Source organism: Nothoprocta perdicaria, unplaced genomic scaffold (genome assembly GCF_003342845.1).
Source record: "Nothoprocta perdicaria isolate Ctin4 unplaced genomic scaffold, notPer1 scaffold_146, whole genome shotgun sequence".
Taxonomy (NCBI): domain Eukaryota; kingdom Metazoa; phylum Chordata; class Aves; order Tinamiformes; family Tinamidae; genus Nothoprocta; species Nothoprocta perdicaria.
The window spans coordinates 1,232,503-1,253,129 of NW_020454605.1; the positions used below are offsets into that span (position 1 = coordinate 1,232,503).

Here is a 20,627-nt window from a genome sequence, read left to right on the forward strand (position 1 = left end):
TTGTGTGTGTCCCTCTCCTCTTCCTCCCCAAAACCGCGACCGGGGGGTGAGTCAGTGCCCGGCCCTCCTTGTTGTCCCGTCCCCCCCTTTACCGCCGTGGGGAGAGGTTTGGGGAGCAGCAGGAAGGACAGCCCGAGCCCTCCCCACGGCCGCCGCTGCGGGAAACCTCCCGGGCACCAGCACAGGCCTCCATTGTGCGCGGCCTCCGTCCCTCTCCTTCTCCCTCTCTCGAGGATGGGATATTTTTGGGGGAAGGGGGTATATGCTCCTTGCTTTGCCCCTTCCCCAGCGCCACCTGCGAGGCCGAGCCGTGGGCTACGTCCGTGCGCGCTCCGCTGTTTTCCTTGGAGCTGCTCCTCCTCTTCCCCTCGCAGCGGCCGCCGCTTTGCTCGCCAGCCTCCCGAATTCCCATTTTGCGGACATGGGGGGGCCCGGGTGAGAGAGAGGCCGCTGTGGGGGGTTATATGGAAGAAAAGGGGCTTGTTGCTCCCTGTCTCCGTCTCTATTATCGCTCTGCTCGGTGCCTCTGCCCTCCTGCCACATAGGGAGACCGCGGGGCGCTCGGCGCATGCGCCGCAGCGCCCATAGAAACTTCCTGCTGCCGGAGAATCCCGGCTCTGCGCTTTTCCTCTTAGCTTGTCCTTATAGTTTTCCATGCATACCACACCTCCCTTCCCCATCAAAGCTATACCGTGCTTTTTTTTTTCCACAAATTGGGATGTAGGGCCTTCCTCTTTTAAAGGAAGCTACTTTATTTTTCCGTCAAGTGCAAACATCCTCTCTGTGAGTTTGCAATAGCTACTGCTAAAGTAGAATCACATAACGAGACAATAAGTTTAATTAATCTTATGATGTCTGATTAATGCAAAGACCATTAGTGATCCCCCGGCTTCTAAAAACAGCATTAATTTTCTTAAATATATATGTGTATTTTCAACTCTACAGTTGAAATATGTGTATTTTCAACCCCTGCCTCTTACATTACGTGCCTTTACGTAACCTTTACATACTTCTACCTTGTTAGAACAGGCAGTGTTTTCTTAAACGGTCACAAAACTGACGAATAAAAGCCATGAATGTACTTCAAAGAACTTGAGTTTTTAATGAAAGTACTTCTTTTAAAATCATGTCTGTAAAGAAAGCTCATGCCAAGTGTGTGTCCCTGAATGTAATTGAATATGTGACAGGCTGTTTTTTCCGGGTGAATTGTGGAATAAATTAAAGTTTAAAGGCGAGATAGTGACTTGTGTTTTAAGTATGTGGAACTTGTGCGTTTGTTAAAAAGTTTCTATTTTTTTATAATCACCTTAGTTGTGTGTTTACAGTTATCAATTATAATAGATAATTGGTTTATAAAAAGCCTTCCATTGACTTTCATCATGGAGTTGTGGTTATGGATCGCTGTAACGTTTGATTTCTATTTATTTATTTTAAAATCTTTTCTGTATTTCCCCCTTATTTTAGAGGGACATGAAGGAGAATCAGGTTGTACTCATTGCTTTAGGACAGGCTGCAGAAGTGGAGCAGATTTCTAGCTTCTGAAAACACAATCTCCAAACTCCTTGAGATGTTGCATGTGTTTTGGTATAATTATAAAGAGTGTTTGCTTGCAGTTGTCTTGGAAGAGCATGTGTGGAGGTGAAAAACTAAGATTTAGGTGATGCTTAAAGCTTTGTGCAATGACTTGTGTGATAATATGGGATTATTTTGTTGGTTTTCTCTGCTTGGTAAAACCAACTCATTGAACTTGGTTTGTGTTGCTCTTAGCTCTTACGTAGAGTATTTTGTGCTTTTGGAAAAACTATTGCAATGATTTGGTTTCTCCGTATGACTTGATTTCTCCAATTATTTAAATTAGCCCTCTAAATGTTTCTTCTAAAAGTTTAAGTTGTTAAACAGCTTGAGTGAAAACTGAAGTGTTTTTTTTTTTTCTGAATTTCTATTTGCCAGCTGTCTGTAGCTTTATTTAGATAGCAGGAGAGATTTGGATTTGTTACGTGCAGTCAGTTTTGCTTTGGATGTTGGCACTCCTTGACTGTGAATTTGCACTGATAGGGAAATGTAACAAAATCTAAGCATATTGATATAGAATTTGGAAGTGTTTTCCCTCCCCAGCTTCTGAGAATCTGAATCAAGATTTGAATCTAATCTGTCAAGTGTCTCCTTTGAGAACTTCTCTGCAGATTAGTTTTGCAATCAAGGAAGAAACTAGATAATTTGGGATTTATATTGATTGGCATCCATACCATCTTGGTAGTCAAAGGTTTATAAGTTTCCTTTTAAACTGATTGACATAGAGCAACTTTCCCTTATGGAGAGCAATGCCAAATGGATGCGGAGCACTCGTGGGCACCTAGGAAGTATCAGATGTTTCCTGGAGTGTTTTTACCTGTGGGTACCAGGATATGGGCTTGTCTTTAGGTGGTCAAACCACTCTGCAAGGAGTACTTTGATATTTAGTTGATAATGTGCTTGAATAGCAAAAAGTAAATGGGTGGTTTTGATTTCACTGCTCATTATTGAATGGTTTTAAAAAGAATAGTGGGATAGTGGTTGCCATAGGAAAAAAATCCTGCTTTTTAGGAAGACTGTACAATAAAATAGTTGAACTTCTGCCGGTGGCTCATTTGAAAGCGGCAGCTATTCAAAGTAATGAGACCCATCATCATCTGGTGAATAATTCTCTTTATTGCTATGAATAATAATCTTGCCTCTAAGAGGGCTCATCCTCCATGTAAAATATGGTGACTTGGACTGCAACCATGACAATCTTCAACTACTTTGGAAAGGAAGAAAGTTGAGCATCTATTCAGATTGCTATAATATTAGTAGCTGATAAAATTTGTCAGCTGATATGCCTCAATGTAAATTGTTTCTCTTGGGATTTATTAAAAAGTAACCCAATAAACCCATGATTTTAACTGGGATGTATTATAAGGGCTCAAAGAAATCATTAAAAATGTAATTAACCCTGGTATTACTTAACTTGTAGATGCAAAATTAAGGTAGGAGTACGACTCATCCTAAGGAGTGCCACAGGACATGATCTGTTGCATCTGCTTCTTTCCAGTGTCAAAATTGTGCAAATTGGAACAAATCATCACACGTATTGTCCTCCTTGCTCTAGCAGACACATGCTGTATTATTTTATTAAGGTTTTTCCACTCCTAGCAGAAAAGCACTCGCATGTTTAAATGTATGTGATGGAGGGCAGCACAAGCTAGATCTATATTTAGTGCTGTGTTTAAGGAACCAAGGTATCAAATTGCCTCCTCCTTTGTGTTTGTAAATAGCTAGAGAATCGGTATAAGTGGTAATTAAGCACTTGGGCTCTTGTCAATGAAAATATTAGCAGAATGCGAGCTCCGTGGCAGAGAGCTAATTTTACACATGGCTACCCCAAACGCTGGCGGCTTTGCCAGGTTCCCGGGCTCGTGAATGGGAGAACCTCTCACCGAGGTGAATGGCAGGCTCTGAAGTACATTAAGCTGTGTCAGTTCATCATTTTTTTTTTTCCTGCAGGCTTTTCATAGTAGCACAGCATTTGATTTGGACTTGATTGAAACGCCAACAAGTGTGCACGCTTTGCACATTCCCTTGCCAAAGTTGTGACCTAAAGGTGCATGGGAGGATGGGAAGGGTGTTTTTGCAGTGTGTAGGTCTCCAAACTGAGGGGGATTCTGCTGCCTTCTCACCTGAGCTTGAACTTTTCTGTCTCTTTTGACTCCTGACAGATTGACCCAGCCTTGAAGTTTGGCTCTTAATTACTGCATGAATGGGTTTTGTTTGGGATTTGGTAATAAAAACTCTCCTAACTTGTTGGCACAGTATAATTAGGTACAGATGCTTGATAGGATGCTTGATAGGGGAAATCACTCTTCTCGCCTTTCCCCTTTCTATCTTTAATGAGAACTGGGGTTAGAGGCAGATGGATTGTGGAACACCTGTGCAATCCATTTACAGCTTTTCTTTCTTTCCTTTTTTTTCCTACATTATGGTGCTTAAAAATCCTATTCTTTGGAGCTACCAAGCTTCACAAGCAGCTTCTTGATAAGCTTCTTTCATTTTCCTGAATCTTCTAAGCACTTAATGTCTTCTTTTCAAAGGAATTGAGGTGCTGAAGTCATTTCTTTCAGTAGCTTGTCTGTCAGGGTTTTTATTGTCACCTGTTGTCATTTCAGTATTGCCAATTGGGAGGCTTTCCAGCATTAACTTAAGCATTCTCCAGGAGGAAATCCAACGTCTGCTTAGGTCAGCCTTAGTTGTTGATAGTTGCAGAAGCTAAGTAGCTTCTGAAAACAGAGTTTTACAGAGTTTCGTAGTTGACATTGGCTATGTTTTTAGTGAAGAGGAGAGGAAAGAGGAGTTTTCACAGAACAGTAGAGAATCACAGAATAATTAAAGTAGGAAGGGAGCTCTAGAGGTCATCTAGTCCAACCTGCCCGCTCTAGCAGGAGACACCCAGAGCATGGGGCACAGGCTGGCATCCAGGTAGGCTTCCACTGAAGGAGACTCTACAACCTCCATGGGCAGTCTCTTCCAGGACTCTGGCACCCTCACAGTGAAGAAATTCTTTCTCACATGGAGATGGAGCTACCTGGGTTTCAACTTGCACCCATTACCCCTTGTCTTATCACTGGTCACCACTGAGAAGAGTTTGGCCCCTTCCTCCCTACGTTCTCTCCTCAGGTACTTGAACATATTGATCGAATCCCCTCAGTCTTCTCTTCTCCAGCCAAAACAGGCCCCGTTTACTTAGTCTTTCCTCATTACAAGAGATGCTCCAGTCCCTTCATCATCTTGATTGTCCTCCAAAGGACCCTCTCTGGAAGCCCCATGTCCCTCTTATATTGGGGAGCCCAGAACTGCACGCAGTACTCCAGGTGCGGCCTCACCAGAGCTGAGTAGAGGGGCAGGATCACCTCCTTTGACCTGCTGCCAACACTCCTCCTGATGCAGGCCAGGATCCCGTTGGCCTCCTTGGCCACGAGGACACACTGCTGACTCATGGTTAACGTGGTATCAACCAAGACTCCCAGGTCCCTCTCTGTGGAGCTGCTTTCCAGCAGGTCAACCCCTAGTCTGTACTGATGCCTGGGGTTATTCCTCCCCAGGTGCAGGACCCTGCCCTTGTCCTAGCTGAACCTCATGAGGTTCCTCTCTGCCCAACTCTCCAGCCTGTCCAGGTCCCTCTGGATGGCAGCACAGCCCTCCGGAGTGTCGGCCACTCCACCCAGCTTGGTAGCATCTGCCAACTTGCTCAGGGTGCCCTCTGTGCCCTCATCCAAGTCATTGATGACCAAGTTGAACAGCGCCAGGCCCAGTACTGACCCCTGGGGGCACCACTGGCCACACGCTCCAGCTGGACCTGGTCCCGTTTATCACCACCCTCTGAGCTGTGCCAGTTCTCAGTCCACCTCACTGCACTCGTCCAGCCCACATTTCCTGAGCTGCCCCACAAGGATGTTATGGGAGATGATGTTGAAAACCTTGCTATTTCTGTATGACTTTATTTTTGCATATCATAGAGGCTCTGTACTTCTAGTTTACCTAAACTGATGTAACTTCATGTTTTTAGCCATCAAGTTGACTGATATGTTGAGGGTTGACTCCAGTTGTTGATAATCAGACAGCATAAGAGGGTTAATCTCTGAGGGAGTAAATCATCACTGCTGGCATGAATTTATGGCAAGCAGCTCTCTAATGAGGAATAAACTCCTCCTGTCTCTACTTCAGCCATTCTAGATTAATTTGACTTTGTGAATGAACCATGTTGATCTTTTCAGTTATTTATTTAAGAAACAACTTTATTTTGGGATTAACTATCTCATCATAGAGCATGGATGTGTATCCCTGTTTTAACACTCTGATTTTCCACATTGAATCTTCATTGTCATTCCTACCAACAGTGTCGTGTTGGTGGGTCAGCTGGCCTGACTCCTCCAGTTTTTAAGCTTTGAGAGCAATATTTAGGTCAGGGACAATATTCAAGCTCAACTATATTTGGGATTATGCAGGTTTTGCTTGACCCTATGAGAGAACTTAACGTAAAACATAGTGAATTGTGTCATGACCCCATTCCATGCAGGGTAGTAGTTTTGTCCAGCATGGGGCCTCATCTTTTCAACATGCTCAAAATTGCATCTGCATTGGAAATCTTAAGCTTCAGTAAGGTTCTTCCCTGTCTGAAATAGTGAATATTAATAAATACCCAAGTTGCAAATCTAAGATGCAGCTGACTTTGTGCTGAACTTCAGGAATATAGAATTTAAGGTAGAGGGGATGTATTTTGTTATGTGTTTTATGCTCAATAGCTTGATGCTGTTTAGATGCCTTCAGAAAACAAATTCTCAGGATGTTTTCCCTGTATCCAGTAGTTTGCAGCTTAGGAGCTTCCCATTTCTTCCACTGCTTGTTTGTTTGGAGCTCTTTCCATGTATATTTCTGAGCTCATCACTAAGCTGGCATTGGGATTAGCTTCTTTTTGTGGTCTGTACCAAACTGAGAATCCCATGGGAACTCCTGGAACATGTGTACTGTTGATATGAAGATTAAAACAGAATAACTATTGATGGTGTTTCTATGCTCCTTAGTAGCTACTAAGGTGTTTCTTGGTCAAAAGTAGCTCCTTAGTAGCTACTAAGGTAGGAGGTGTTTCTTGGTCAAAATCATGACTGAAGGCCAGCAGGTCTTTGGAGAAGCGAGACTCTGGGTAGGACAGGGCAATATCCTGCTGCAGAGAGAAGACGAGAAGGAAAGGAAGGAGGCTCCTCTTCATGGTATGAAGGAGGGAAAGGACAGGGCGACTGAAGGATTGAGCAGGCCAGAAGGTGCAGACGATGGAGAATGATGAATATATTGTCCTGCTGAAGAGTGGTGCCCTCTAGAAATTATTTTGAGTTCACCATCTCTCCCTGGGCAACGCCGAACCCAAGTAACGGAGCAGCTTCTTTCCTCCAAGCCAATGGCAATCAGAATACACAGATATATTCAGCACCTCAAGCATATCTGGACAGCAGGATGAGCATGTCCTGCACGGCGTCTTTGCTATGCTCGTTTGGGCTCAAGGTCACTGCGATCCAGCAGTGTTCCCTGCTCCAGGCAACCTGTGGGCTGCAGGGATCATCCGTCCTGGAGCCCTTTCTCTTGTGCAGCCGCCTCCACTGGTGCCTCCGAACTTGGGAAGAACTGACTGCTTTGCCTGTGGAGTTCAATAAAATCTTCCCTGTACAACTTGATTCCAAATGTCAAAATCGATATCTGAGATATAATAAAACTTATACAAAGAGGTACATATTTTTCCTCTTCTGTGAAAACAGTGTTGCTCATCCTTGTGTAGAACTTAGCAGGATTTCCCTGTCTGTAAGTCTGTTCTTTCCAGCCTCTCTCACACCACGCATCTTTTTCCATTCCTGCCTCCAAATAAATTGGTGAGCTCTTCTTTGTCTCAGTTGCTCTCCAAAGCATGGCTTTGGCATTAGCAAGTATTTCTGGTAGCCTCTAGAATTTATCTGTAGGCTCTGGAATTTCTCTGCCTTAGAAGCAATTCAGCCCTCTTCTGCATAACCTTGACAGTTATTTCTCTTCCCAGGAGCCAAAAAAAAAAAAAAAAAAAAAAATCTCTTAAAGCTCAAGCTACAGTAGAAATTGTGACCTGTTGATGTCTGTAACGGTCAAAGGAAAACAATTTCTCAAAGCAGGGCATCATTTTTAAAGACAGCAGCATTTCACTATTAGATTTCTTCTGTTATGGTTGGTTAAATCTCACAGTACCTTGAATAAAAGCACTGCTTACCATAGAACTCGCAGGTTCATTTGCTTCTTGAAGAACAGGTAAACAAGCCAAGCTTTTCCCCACGTCCCCAGTCCTGGCCTTGCAAAGCTTTTCTCCCTCCTGGAAAAGAGCAGTTACCATCTAGAGATCCTGCTTCGTTTTGCGTATCTTAATCTCTACCATTTTCCAGTCATAACAGTCAATTTTAGTTGGCAGAGGCCTCAAGCAGCAGTATGCCATGTGAACCTGCTTAAACAAAACTCGTGTGTAAGTAACCACTTGATTTCCTCTTCTTTGTTTGTCGCTCTGGTCCTGCCCTGACTGTTATGCAGGTCATCTCCAGCTATCTAGCAGCACAAGCACCAGTTCATGTTCTTTGTTATTAATATTTATATTTAATAGTATTAATAACTACTGGGGTTAGAGTGATTTGCCCCAAGGAAACTGGTGGTTCACAAAGCCTGATGAATCAGTGAATGACAGAAATGTGGAAACCTTTGATCCCAGAGCTTGGAATACTGTGTTCATAGAATCATAGAATGCTTAAGGTTGGAAGGGACCTCAGAGGTCATCTAGTCCAACCCCTCTGCTCACAGAGGGTCACCTAGAGCACATGGCAGAGGACTGCGTCCAAGCGTTCTGCTAGTGATGAAGATAGGACTACAAGAAGGCATCTAAGGTAGGGAATTGTGTGGCAGCAAGATGCAGTTTAGAATGTCTGCAGTGCTGTGTCACTGAAAAGGAACTGGCTTTAGCTGGCATAAGGTGTCAATGTGAATGCATCGCTTGGCAAAAGATACTTCCAATAAGTGGCAAAAAAAAATCCCTTGAAATGAGTATGTTTAGAGGAATTCCGTAATGACAAGCAATATTAGCTGACCTGCTAAGTGCAAAATAAGTAGGAGGTTTGAAAGGGTAGCCAGGGGAAGTGTGTTAAGAAAAATTGATAAAATAGCTCTAACATTTTGGAAGAGACAACCTTTGTAAGAAGGGAGATGAGGGACTAGTCACAGGACAAAGAATAAAATTGTTGATTTTGGCATGGATGGTGCTGGTAATGGTCTCACACGTATCTGTCTGGCAAATACATCCTCTCTTCTGTGCAAGGAGCTGGAACAGGACTGTTGAAAATGTGGAAATCATAGCCTGCCTGGATGATAATTCTAACTACCAGTAGAAAGAAGGGAACTAGGAAGTCTTAGGTGGCTTTGGAGAGCAAATGGGCAAAATATGGCCCTTTTTTATACTAAAAAAAGACAGAATATGGAAACTGCTGGTATTGAAGATCTCTGGTTTTATGTACAGTAATTAAAGGAGGGACTTAACAACTTTGTGTAAGGTGTCTCTATTAGGCCAGTCTGTGATATCTTCCTTCTAGTTCTGTGCTCTTTTCTGGCAATAAAGATGAATTATGATTAACTGGAGTGTGCTAATAAATTGAAAACGCTTTAAATTACTTAGGTGCCCGTTCAGAATTCGCAAGAACTTCTCAAGAAGTTTAGAAATACAGCTCATAAAAATATCATACAAGCTCATACCTGAGTACCATAGTGGAGAAAAAAGACTGTAATATACTAATACACCCTGAAGAGTCTAAGAAAGGTCTGGGGAATTGAAAGGAAGTAGTTTTTACATATGTATTTATGTTTTCATAATTCTGATATTTGCTTGAGATACTTATCCTCCAAAGGAAAATACCCTCCTGTTTTCTGTGAATCATTTTAGAGACGTGTAGATCATGCTGGACCGAACACTTATTTATTTATACGTACAATAAGTCTTTCAAAGAGAACATTGATGAAGGAGTTGGTTGTGCTCCACAACAACTTTATCTCGTTTAACCAAAACAGTAATTATCATCCCCAGCTCTTTCTTCAAAGCTCTTCTTTCGTGGCACAAGGAATCGGGTGAGACTTGGATCGTGTTTTTAACCACTGCAGTTTACAGCATAACTTAAATGGACCGTATTCTATGTTTGTACATTGGATTTCAGGTAGGAGGATGGATTTGCTTTCCGTTCGTCCTACTCAAGGAGATGTAGGTAACAAATATCAGGTTGTAGTAAATAACGCTTAAAACAAGAACAAGAAGATGAAGTTTCTTGCTTCCCAATTCAGCCAGTCTCAAATTTAAATAGAGGATTTAAAGATAATCTGGGGTAGCTAATTTTGTAAGTGCAGTGGTGGGGGGTTTCATTTACCCGTGCTCCGATATGACAGATGGTAGTCGCTGCCCAGATCAGGGAATTGGGTTATATGAGCTCTAATTCTGAGGTGTTGCATCGTTTTATGTCCCAAATGCTGTCCCTACCACTAAGGAAGGGTCTGCTGATGCCGAAAGATTTTTAAGAAACTTTGTAGGAAGGAACTTTGAGGAAGAACTTCTTGACTGTGAGGGTGCCAGAGCCCTGGAACAGGCTGCCCGGGGAGGTTGTGGAGTCTGCTTCTCTGGAGATCTTCCAAACCTGCCTGGCTGCCACCCTCTGCCACGTGTTGTAGATGTGCCTGCTTGAGCAGGGGGGTAGGACTAGATGATCTCTAGAGGTCCCTTCCAACCTTAATGATTCTGTGACTCTGTATTTTCAGGAAAGCTCAGAGGGAAGGTTCTGGCGCGTCTTACGTTGAGATATTTTTCTTTCCAGGAGTCCTGCTTTTCTCCACTCCAAATGGTATCTATACATGTTTGTTGGTGTTGGAGGGTTGCATCTCCCACACCAGTCTCAAGCAAGGCCCACCTGGTAGCTAGAAATTCAGTGTTCCTTCATGTATTATCACCCTCCTCTTTCTAGCTCCTCTCATGTTGTCTAAGAGGAGGTTGGTGTCAACTGAGCCCAGGTTACGGCACTGTCAGCCTCTAATCTGGCAACCTCATCTGTGGTTTTGGGTCTTCCTAAACAGAGAGTAGATACCAAGCCTAAAGCTAATGGTCTTGGCTACCCATATAAAGATCCAGCAGCCCCCAAGTTATAACCATTTCTTGCAATTAAAGAGTTACATGAACTGCAGTAGATACATTAATAGTTTTAACAGGTCAAAACATGAATTTTCTGTTGAAGTTTTTACTCCCGAGCCATGTGTTTCAAGGCATGAAATATCTATAACTTCTGACTTTGTACTTCTCTTCAGCTATCAGTTAACATAGGTAGTTTCCTTTGAAGGAAGTCAATCCAAAGCTGCACACAGATTTCCTTATTTCTGAATAGCACTTTTGTCAAGAAATTGTCTTGAGTAATTTTGCTTCTTAAGTTTCCATTCTCATTTGCTCCCCGGGTTTCTTAAGCAATGCAGAAAAAGTTAGTCTTTGTAAAACCATTTAAAAGTAGCCTCAAGTTCTGTGTTAATTGGATTAATTTGTAAAATTTTAGACTTGTGAACACAAATTCATCTGTAGAATTACTTCCCAATTGTACCATGCCTCCCTTCATAGAAAACATTGTAAACTGCCACAAATGTGCTCTTTTATGACTAATTTGCCCAAATTGCTGGAATATTATGCTTTTTTTTTTTCTGAATCTTGAGTAGTTCTTAATATTTTAAAGATTGTACTTGAACTGCCATTATCCATGCTGGTAAGTTAATGAACTGGCATTACCTTGGAGCAGAGCAAACAGACCCTGACTTCCAGCTGACAGTCAAATGTGCTCTAAATTGCAGGATGGCTTGCATAGTTTTGTCTTTGAAGTTTGCTTATGTGAGTATGTTTTTAAAAAACAATCTCATACCATAATAGATATAATGCCACTGTTTGTATTCGATGTTTACTCAGTAATTGGATTTTCTATATGAATCTGTTACTCTGGAACCTTTTGCAAATATCGAATTTAAATTTTCGTAGCAGGGATATGTTTTAGAACCCCATTTTAGTACCTTCTTTAATTTCAGAATGTAAAATATGTTTTGTATCAGATGATCTAAGGCTGTAGGACTAGATTTTCAAGAAGATCTTGGCACTTAGAAAGATACTGCCGAGAAACAATTTACCTGTTAATACCCTTCTATAAAGTTACTATATAAATGAAAAATAAAATGATATGAGTTTGAGAAGTGGGTTTTATTCACCCTGCTATGACTTTCTTAATGTCATCTATTTATTCAGATAGGAGAGAAACGGGATAAAATTTTGTGGGTTTGTGGTGTAAACACTATCCATCTTCAGTCAAAGCCAGAGAAAGCTTTCAGCCAGCACCTGAGCCCTCTAGCAACATTGTCACCAGAATGGTATTTCTGGTAATTAAACAGAGTAAGAAAGAAAATGCCTTTACATTTGTCCTTGTTTCATGTAATGAGCTAAAAAAACAAAGATCTACAGCTTAATAGAGCACATTAAGAGAAACTTCTTACCTTTTTTTGCATGAATTAATAGGACACTAAGCCTTTTTAAATACTGAAGTGTGCAGTTCCTTCTTCGTATGTTGAATCTTGATTTCCGTTTACTCCACTGCGCTGAGGATACTATTAATTTAGTTTAATAATGTAAGATGTATCCTCTTTCCCTCCAGTTTAAATGCTGCCACGCTTGGCGAATTGGTTCTTGTCTCTCAGATGTGTCTCTGCACTCAGAAACCCTAAGAACTAAGGCTTGGTCTGCAGTTGTAATTCTGTGTCTAAAGTTTAGGTACCCAGGAGTTTAGGTAACCATTTAAGTTACCTAAGAAGAAGGTAGAAGTTTACCACACAGTACATATGTGTTGTACGTTGTATATGCTGGTTTTCACCACAATAATTTGCCACTCTATAACCGATTTAATCTCGCCAGAAGAACCACGCTCACTACATCTGACCAAATATCTACTTCAGTACGAGCAATTCTTCCCTCTAAGCGCCTCTTTCTTTCTCCATGGGCTATAAATGGATTATAGAGAACTAGCTCAGATGCAGATACCTACATTTCATCAGGTGAATCCTACTCTGCTGCTCCCCTTTCCCAGATTTCAATGGCAAAACATCTAAGAAATTTTAGACCTAGAGGTAGGGACTAAAACTCCAGCTCTGTTTCTCCAGGGGGAGGTTGCGTGTCCTTGTTTTGCTTGTCCTCTCTCCGGCCCCTTGAGCGTCACATTTTGTTCTGTGCAGTAGCACAGCTGCGCCAAGAGCGATTCCTGCTCTGCCTGCTTGTTTGCCTTGAAGCAGGATCACCATCCTGGGATTGGAGGAGTAATTTTGAACCTGCTCGGGTAGCAGTAAACGTCACCATCTCAGCCTCTTGCTCCTGTGTTCTTCTTGACAAGGATACAGACTTGTCTCCCGCTCTACCTAAGAGCCAGCAGGTGCCTTGGACAAGGAGGTCAAGGCACTTTATGCAGTTATGGAACTTTCCAGAGGGAGGTTGTGTTTCCAGACGTCTCTCTTCATTATTCCTATTAAGAATCATGTCTGACCAACCTACTGTGAGTCTTTTCCTGGGGGATCTAACTCAACTTGTGCTTTGCTTAGGACATCTTTATGAACCCACCCATAACTTGTGCTTCTGGTGCTGTTTGCCTTAGTTTGCTGCTTTGGGGTAAATTCTGATAAATGCTAATGCATTGGAAATGTGCTTTAGCCCATTTTATAAAAGTTCTTCTTTTGTGATAACTTCAGTAACCAGGATGAAAGATCTCACTGTTGCTCAGTCTTAGGCTGTGGTCCCAGTAGTTTCAGAGTCAAGTTGTTGCTTAAACCTGAATTAAGTATCAGCAGTTCAAGTGGTTTTGATTTTAAATAGCTGAGGTGTCTGTTGTGTTTGCCAAAAGTGACTCAAGGGTGATCAATGGCAATTTGTGACAGTTTTTAATGGCTACTTTAGGGACCTGCTTTTCAGTGCCATGCACTTGTTTTTACATCATTGCCAGATTTTTCTTATTACACATTGATATATCTACAGTTTGTGGACTTGTGTCCATGTTATATGCAATAGATTTTTCTGAAATCATAAATTGGGCTTTGATTTGCTGTCTTTCATTTTCTGGGTTATTTTCAGTTTCTAAAATAAATAATATGCTATTTTTACCTACATTGTTTTTCTCAATATTCTTTTTTTTCTTTCTCTCCAGTTTACTCTTTGAACAGTACAACATGTTTTCCTTCCTAAATCTTCAATTTATTCATATGTCAATCTTTTCTTCCCATTTCTACTGAAGCTTAATATATGAGCTTTAAAAAAAAATAAAGATGCTAAGATGAAAATGAAACATAGGAAACCTGTTGTAAAATTTGTGTTTTTTTTAGCTGCTAAAGGACTACTGAAATACAAGGGATTTTTTTTAGGCTAGTTTGATCTCCGGTGTTAATTCCAGCCATGTTTGGTGATTGTTGAGTCTTATTCTTGAGTTTCTTGCAGAGTTACACAGATGACAACACATATGGACTTCTTGCTATCAGCTTTCGGTGCGGTGGGAATGTGATGGGCAGGAATGTGGACATCAGGGGACACAAACATCCTCCTCAGGTTGATTTTGGGGCAGTTGGAGAAGGTAAAAATACAGCAGAAGAAAGAGTGCTTAATAAATTGGACAAGTGGGTCATAGATTGCAAATGTGAGAAGAAGTCACATAGCTAGAATTGAATTTGAAGTTGCAACTAGGATGGATGGAGTGAAGTCAGATGGGGCTCTGACAGCAAGATCTTGTAGGTCGGTGACATAAGATAACAACAGAATTAGGGGGAAAGGGTAGAGCTTTCCAATCCCAGCTCCAAGCACATTCACCTGGGTTGCAATTTGTCTGTAACCAGCAGACAGACATTTGTCTGTAACCAGCAGGTCTCAGCACAGAAGGGATAAGCAATAGGATAAAAATATCACTCTTTTTGAATAATGTTGGAATGGAAAGTGTTCTGAATGGCCTAGGCCACCTGAGTGTTTTGTGATAGGTATTTGTAAAGAAAAACCTTATAAAGGTGCTCAGATATTTGTATGAAAACAGCTTAGCTGTTGAACGTCAAGATTTCCAAGTACTCGGCCAGGATCATAGTGCTGTTCAAATGCAAGCGTGTGGTTTTCTGCTTGTTTGTTTATTTGTTTTTATGCCTGCCAAGAGCTTTCTAGGAGGAGGATTTAGCAATATTATTTGGTGACTTGTTCTTTTTCTTTGGTTCCTCAGCTTGATCACAGCCCATCTGATGACTCTACTTCCCGAATGAAAATAAAGAGCAGTTAATTTTTTCCTTTTTTTTTCCTGCTTTCTGTGCAATCTTTTTCTTCTGTGGGCACACAACTTGCGGCAGGATGATAACAAAGTGACTCAGGAGAAGGGATATTTAGATAGTTCTTTGAAACAGCAACTGCTGCTTTTCCTTGTGCTTGGAAACAAAAAGTCAAATGCAAAAAGGGGTCGAATGCATCAAATATCTTTAATGCCAAGCACGTTGCACGTACATGAGCGTCCCTTTTGGCACTGCAGGTATTTTTCAGGTCACTATTTTGGCCAGTTCAAACTAGAGATCTCTGTAACGTTACCTGAGGTGGATACGTGGTTGCCCTTCTCTTGGACACGCCTGCACCCTTCGTCCAAGGCCCTGCTTGTAAGGGAGTATGTGCTCAATGCCTTGTTTGCAAGGAGTAAGTTTACCCTGAAACTTTGCATGGGATGTTGTGCAGAGCAACTAACATGCACGTTTTCTACTCTGCTTTACTGTGAGCTGGCTTCATTTGGTGAAAAAATGGGCAAGAAGGAGTCTGTTAGTGATCCCAATGGTCTCAGCTTTGCTCCTGCTCCAGCCTGGCATTACTTGATCATGGAGTCACGGTATGAAGATGTAATTTTGTCAAGGGAGAAAGAGCACAAAAAAGGGGCAACCTTTTAACGGAAATATTTGCTCTGTGTATCGTAATGAGCAGCTCTGTTTTTCGCTTGCCAAGAGGGGTTAGCCCAGGAAAAGGTTTTACTAGTAGAACTGGGAAGACCTGTTTGAGGCCGTGAAGCGTGAAAGCAGCCCGCAGTCTTTGCATCCCAAATGTCGCTTCTCCTTCCCTTCCCCCTCACTGAGCGTGTCTGAGGGGTTGAATGTGGAGCTGCTGGAGGGTCCAGGGCAGGGCAACGAGGGTGACCAGGGGCCTGGAACATCTGCCCTATGAGCAAAGGCTGAGGGAGCTGGGCCTGTTCAGCCTGGAGAAGAGATGGTTGAGGGGGGACCTGATCAGCGTGTATAAATACCTCAAGGGAGGCAGTGAGGAGGAGGGGGCCGGCCTCTTGTCAGTGGTGAACAGTGATAGGACTAGAGGAAAGGGCCACAAACTGAAGCACCAAAGGTTCCAAAGGCATTTGAGGAAAAATTTCTTGACAGTGAGAGTGATAGAACCCTGGAACAGGCTGCCCAGGGAGGTTGTGGAGTCTCCTTCTCTGGAGATCATGCAAACCCACCTGGTCGCCCTCCTGTGCCATGTGCTCTAGGTGACCCTGCGTGAGCAGCGGGGTTGGACTAGATGACCCCTAAAGGTCCCCTCCAACCCTTAGAATTCTGTGATTCTATGAATGTGTTTTTCCCTTCATCTTGGAGGGAAGGAGAGGCTGTAGAGTCTTTGCAACCTTCCAATCCCAGCCACCATTATCCTGGTCATCCCCTGCTGTTTCCGGCGCTCCGGGTCTCTAAAACAAAGGTTTTTATTTGAAAACATTTCCATGATAACAAACTTCCCCTGTATTCCCTCCAGAGCTTTGTGCATCGTCTCCATTTTCTGTTTTTCTCCTCTGTTTCTTGAAGTTCTGGTTTGGATGAGTTCAGCTGCAAGTGTTTTGAATTTTGCTGGGAATGTAAGTAGAGGTGAAATGAGATTTAAGGTTATATGGGACTGTGTTAAGGGATACCTGCAACCAGGTCTTTGATCCACGGTTGTGCATGAAAAAATAAATTTTGAGTATTTAGCAATGGCACATAGTGCAATTATTCTGTATTAATTTTAAAGAATATTCTTTAAAACAGATGCTGCTTCTTCTAAAATAATGTTTTTCCAATTCTTACTAACCCTGGGGATTGCTCTATCTCTTAAGTGTTGAGCTATGCCTTGTGACTTGAGAGCTACTATAAAACTTTTTTTTTTTCTTTGAAATGACTATATATTAATATGAAAGCTTGGAGATCTCATTGAGATTTACTCTTTGGTCTGTGTTCCATCACACTCTTTTGGCCAAAGCCTTGCAAATAATGGCTGTTACCTCAGAGTAGTTGGGGTTGGAAGGGACCTCTGGAGTTCACCTGGTTCCACTCTGCTCAAGCAGGGTCCACCAGAGTGGGATGCCTGGGACCGTATTCAGTGCAATAATACGTAAAAAAGAATATTTAAATATTTACTGGTCCTTCCGTCACACACAACTCTAAGCAAAAGCAAAATTAGCACATTTTTAGTTGGGCTTGAGGAACATTGTAAATATGATCATTATTGGTATCTCTTCAACAAATTCTTGTCAAGAATTCTCTCTACATTGTGGACAAAAGTAGGTTGAGTGAAAGTTAATTGAAATGTAGATTCAGTGTGCTGTTGAGGCTATATAGTTTGTATAGGTTTTTAAAACTTTATATAGTTTTGTATATAGCTGTTGAGGAAATATATTTGAGTTTACTAGAGATCTGCCACTCCTTGCCCGCCGCATATTAGCAGGATGGATGGGTTCCCCATCACCTTTTACACTTCCTACCATCTCCTCCTTAAACCGCTATTTTTTTTCTGCAAGCCAAGTGTGATCCATATATTATTTCTATTATTATTTTGGCTCAGAATTTGTTGCATTTGTTTCATAGGCTTCTATTCCTGCTCTTTGGGCACCTTAGTTGGTAGGTCTGCCCTTGACACCCTATTTTCTGCCTGCGAATTGGCCTTTGGTCTTCTCCTTCCTGCCCCTCTGCTTCCCTAGAAGGATGAAGGTGTTTTGCCCTCCGGTGTCATGCAGTTCCCCAAGGACTTTGTAGAGAAATGGCAAGCTAACCTGGGTACCTGCTCATTAATAGCTGAGATACATGAAAAACATCTTGAGAAGGTCCAGAATAAAGGGGATTTGAACTATTTTGTGAAGTTTCTTTGTAAAAGCCGCTGCAGCAGTACAGCTTTGAGCTGTTAGAAGTGCAAGACCTGAAATGTTGGAATTACCCCCGAAACACGGGCAGAAGGAGAAATTTCAGCAGGTACAAGTGGAAATTAGCCTGAATGTCGAGCAAGGATGTGCAAAATTGACTTTGCAGTTCTTGGATTGTGAACATGCTCCACAGCTTCCAATATTAACACTCTGACAAGGAGTTTTTTTTCAGAGTGACTATGAATTTGGTTCTTCTAAACAAACCATCCAGGCTTCTATTAAACAGGATTGCCGGAAAAAAAATGCCGAACAAAAGCTTTGATCCATTAAGTTTCTGAATACTCTGGCTCAGTTCCACATAACACAAACACAGGCTGAAGTTTAATTGTGAGGGAGCTTTAATGGACTTGCTCATGTGTGTAAAGTGCTTTGTGCTTCATTTCATTCCCTGCAAGTGCTCAGCACCCAGCAGGATTAAGGCTTGCGGGCCCGTTCCTTTTAAGATACATGTGTTTGAAAAAATAAAATTGTGACATGTGCTATAAGGAAAACGAAGGAGGAGAGATCGTGGATTTATTCAATATCCCCCAAAAAAGAAAAAGGAAATAATATAAAGGGAATAAAAGAATGATTTTGAGTTGCTTGAGAATTATCTGTGTTTGGGTAAATCTGTTTATGGGCACCAGGCTGGTACTTCATATGTTTATGTATTAGATTGCAGTCTGTAAAACAGCAGTGATTTACAAAAAAAAAATAAATAAAAAAGGCAATTGAAACAAAGCTGATGTTTTCACCAAACAGATTTTAAAGACAGGTTGTGTTTATGTTGGTATAAAGGGATATGTTTGAAAAACAGGTATTCAGTTAGGTGAGATCAAATTAAACATTAAAAAAAAATCACACCACAGTTCCAAACTTGTGCAGAGCAATAGAAAAAATATATATTTTTCTATTGTATAATGACTACTTTAGGGGAAAAAAGGCAGTCTCAGTTGTTTATCATATGTAAAGTATTAATAGCAGAGCAGCGGAAAAATAACTGTAACATTTTCGGGTTTTAATTTTTTAATTGATTGACATAGAGAAACGAAACGCCATCAAAAATAAAATTTTCAATGCAGTTTTTAAGCAAACAGTATGGTAATAAAAATGCAAAAAAAAAAAAAAAACCAAATACCCCTAACATTTCTTTGAGTTTTGCACAACAAATTACAAGTGGGAAGGGGCTAGCTGAGCTCCCGGGGACAGCGCACGCAAGGCTGCGGTCGCTGGGCTCAGGTGGCTGCGTTGGTAGTTCTCGGTTCCTGGTTTTAGGCCGCGCTCGCTGCAGCTTCCCTGTGTGCCGGTTTTCGCAGGTTTGCCGCTTGGTGGTGCCAGATGGGTTTCTAAATCACCCGTGTGAAATAGGCTGAGGTGAAGCTGGGACCCGGGGCTGGGTGACAGGCTGCGAGTCCAATGTGCTTGGGAAGCGTCAGCTCCGGCTGCGCTCGGCAGGAGCTCGAGCCTCCCTCGCTCAGCCTCGAATCTGTAAAAATTGCTCTTCCCCCCTCATTACAAGCAGGAAAAATGGGTAGCAATGGTGCACTCGGGGGAGCAAAGCTTCTAGAACATTTCTGTTGGTGTGCACGCAGCCAAAAATAGCCGGGATTTGGAGATAGGCCAGGCCTGGTGCACGGGATGCCTTGGGATTTTCCGAGACAGCTGAAGGTGCTGCTGTCACCACAGTACATGGCGTTTTTGTTGTTTCTGTAGGTGTCCAAGTAATGTCATTCCCTTGCAGTTGTTCTTTTAATGCTGCTGGGATTGCTGTATCTTTATTACTGGAGTGCATCCCTTTAAATGTAAGGGAGGGCACAGGATGGACAAGGTTGTTAATCTAAACTGTAAAGGACCAATGTAAGTATTCCAGTTTTCCTTTGTTTTCTTATAGAATAGTTCCTATGCTGACTTAAAGTTACTACCTTTTATTAAAACAACCCCATTTGTACAGCATTCCAAAGTTGCCAGCCTTTAGCATTGCAGTGTATTTACATCAGTCTTTATAACCTTCTTTTTTTCCCTCCTCTCTCTCCATACTGCAGTTCCAAAAGAATTGGTGGAGCTTCACCTGAAACTGATGAGAAAGATTGGGAAGTCTGTCACGGCAGACAGATGGGAAAAATACTTGATCAAGGTACAGTGCGCGTGTCGTGTGATTCTGCAGCGCTGCAGTAACGATGAGCCGGGAGCTGTTGTGTCAGCAGCCCCTGCTGGGAGTTACAGCCAGCCATGGGCTGGGCTGTGGACAATGCTCATGTGCTTTCATTGCATAAGAACCCAGCTTAACTTTTCTTTTTTTCAAAAGATTAAAACTTCAGTCTTTTTTCAGAGGTTCACACACGGATCTCTGCAAGTTGGCAAAGTTTTGCATGTAAAAGAGCACGTGCCTTCCTCCTTGCTAGCAACATTTTTGGGCCGTTTTTTAAAACCTTGCACCTAGAAGCAGATTTCTTAGTCCACTAACAAGCTAAATGGAGCAAACTTGATATACAAATTGCAAATTTGCATTTGTATGTCAAGTTTTTGAGTGCGATTTAATCATTAATATTACTACAGAGTTAATACTACTACAGGGACTGACCATACAGGAATTCTCTTCTGATGTGTTAATAACAAAAATATCACAGTGATTTATAATGACGTGCTCAGAATTATGTAGGAAGGAGGGAAATGTAATTATTTAAAAACAATTAACTTAAAAATCAAAAAATGCAGCATCTCATTGCTTTATTGTCATCTCATTGCTCTACTGGCAGAGATAATTCTGTGTTGCTGTTTTAATTGTGGCTATACTTTTCTGGGCATCTTACATGCAAGTAGTTTTTAGCC

General features: G+C 41.9%; 1 protein-coding gene across 2 annotated transcripts in view; it reads left to right on the plus strand.

The window, feature by feature from the left end:
* RSF1 (remodeling and spacing factor 1) overlaps positions 1-20,627 on the plus strand; it is a 48,814-nt gene that overhangs the window by 765 nt on the left and 27,422 nt on the right. Inside the window, exons 1-2 of one of the 2 annotated variants that reach the window (XM_026034523.1) lie at positions 19,630-19,655; positions 19,841-19,932. In XM_026034523.1, coding sequence (XP_025890308.1) covers positions 19,876-19,932 — 57 coding nt within the window. In that variant the 5' untranslated portion in view covers positions 19,630-19,655; positions 19,841-19,875. Of the gene's footprint in view, positions 1-19,629; positions 19,656-19,840; positions 19,933-20,627 lie in introns of those variants that run through there. The other variant, XM_026034522.1, reaches the window with a different exon arrangement.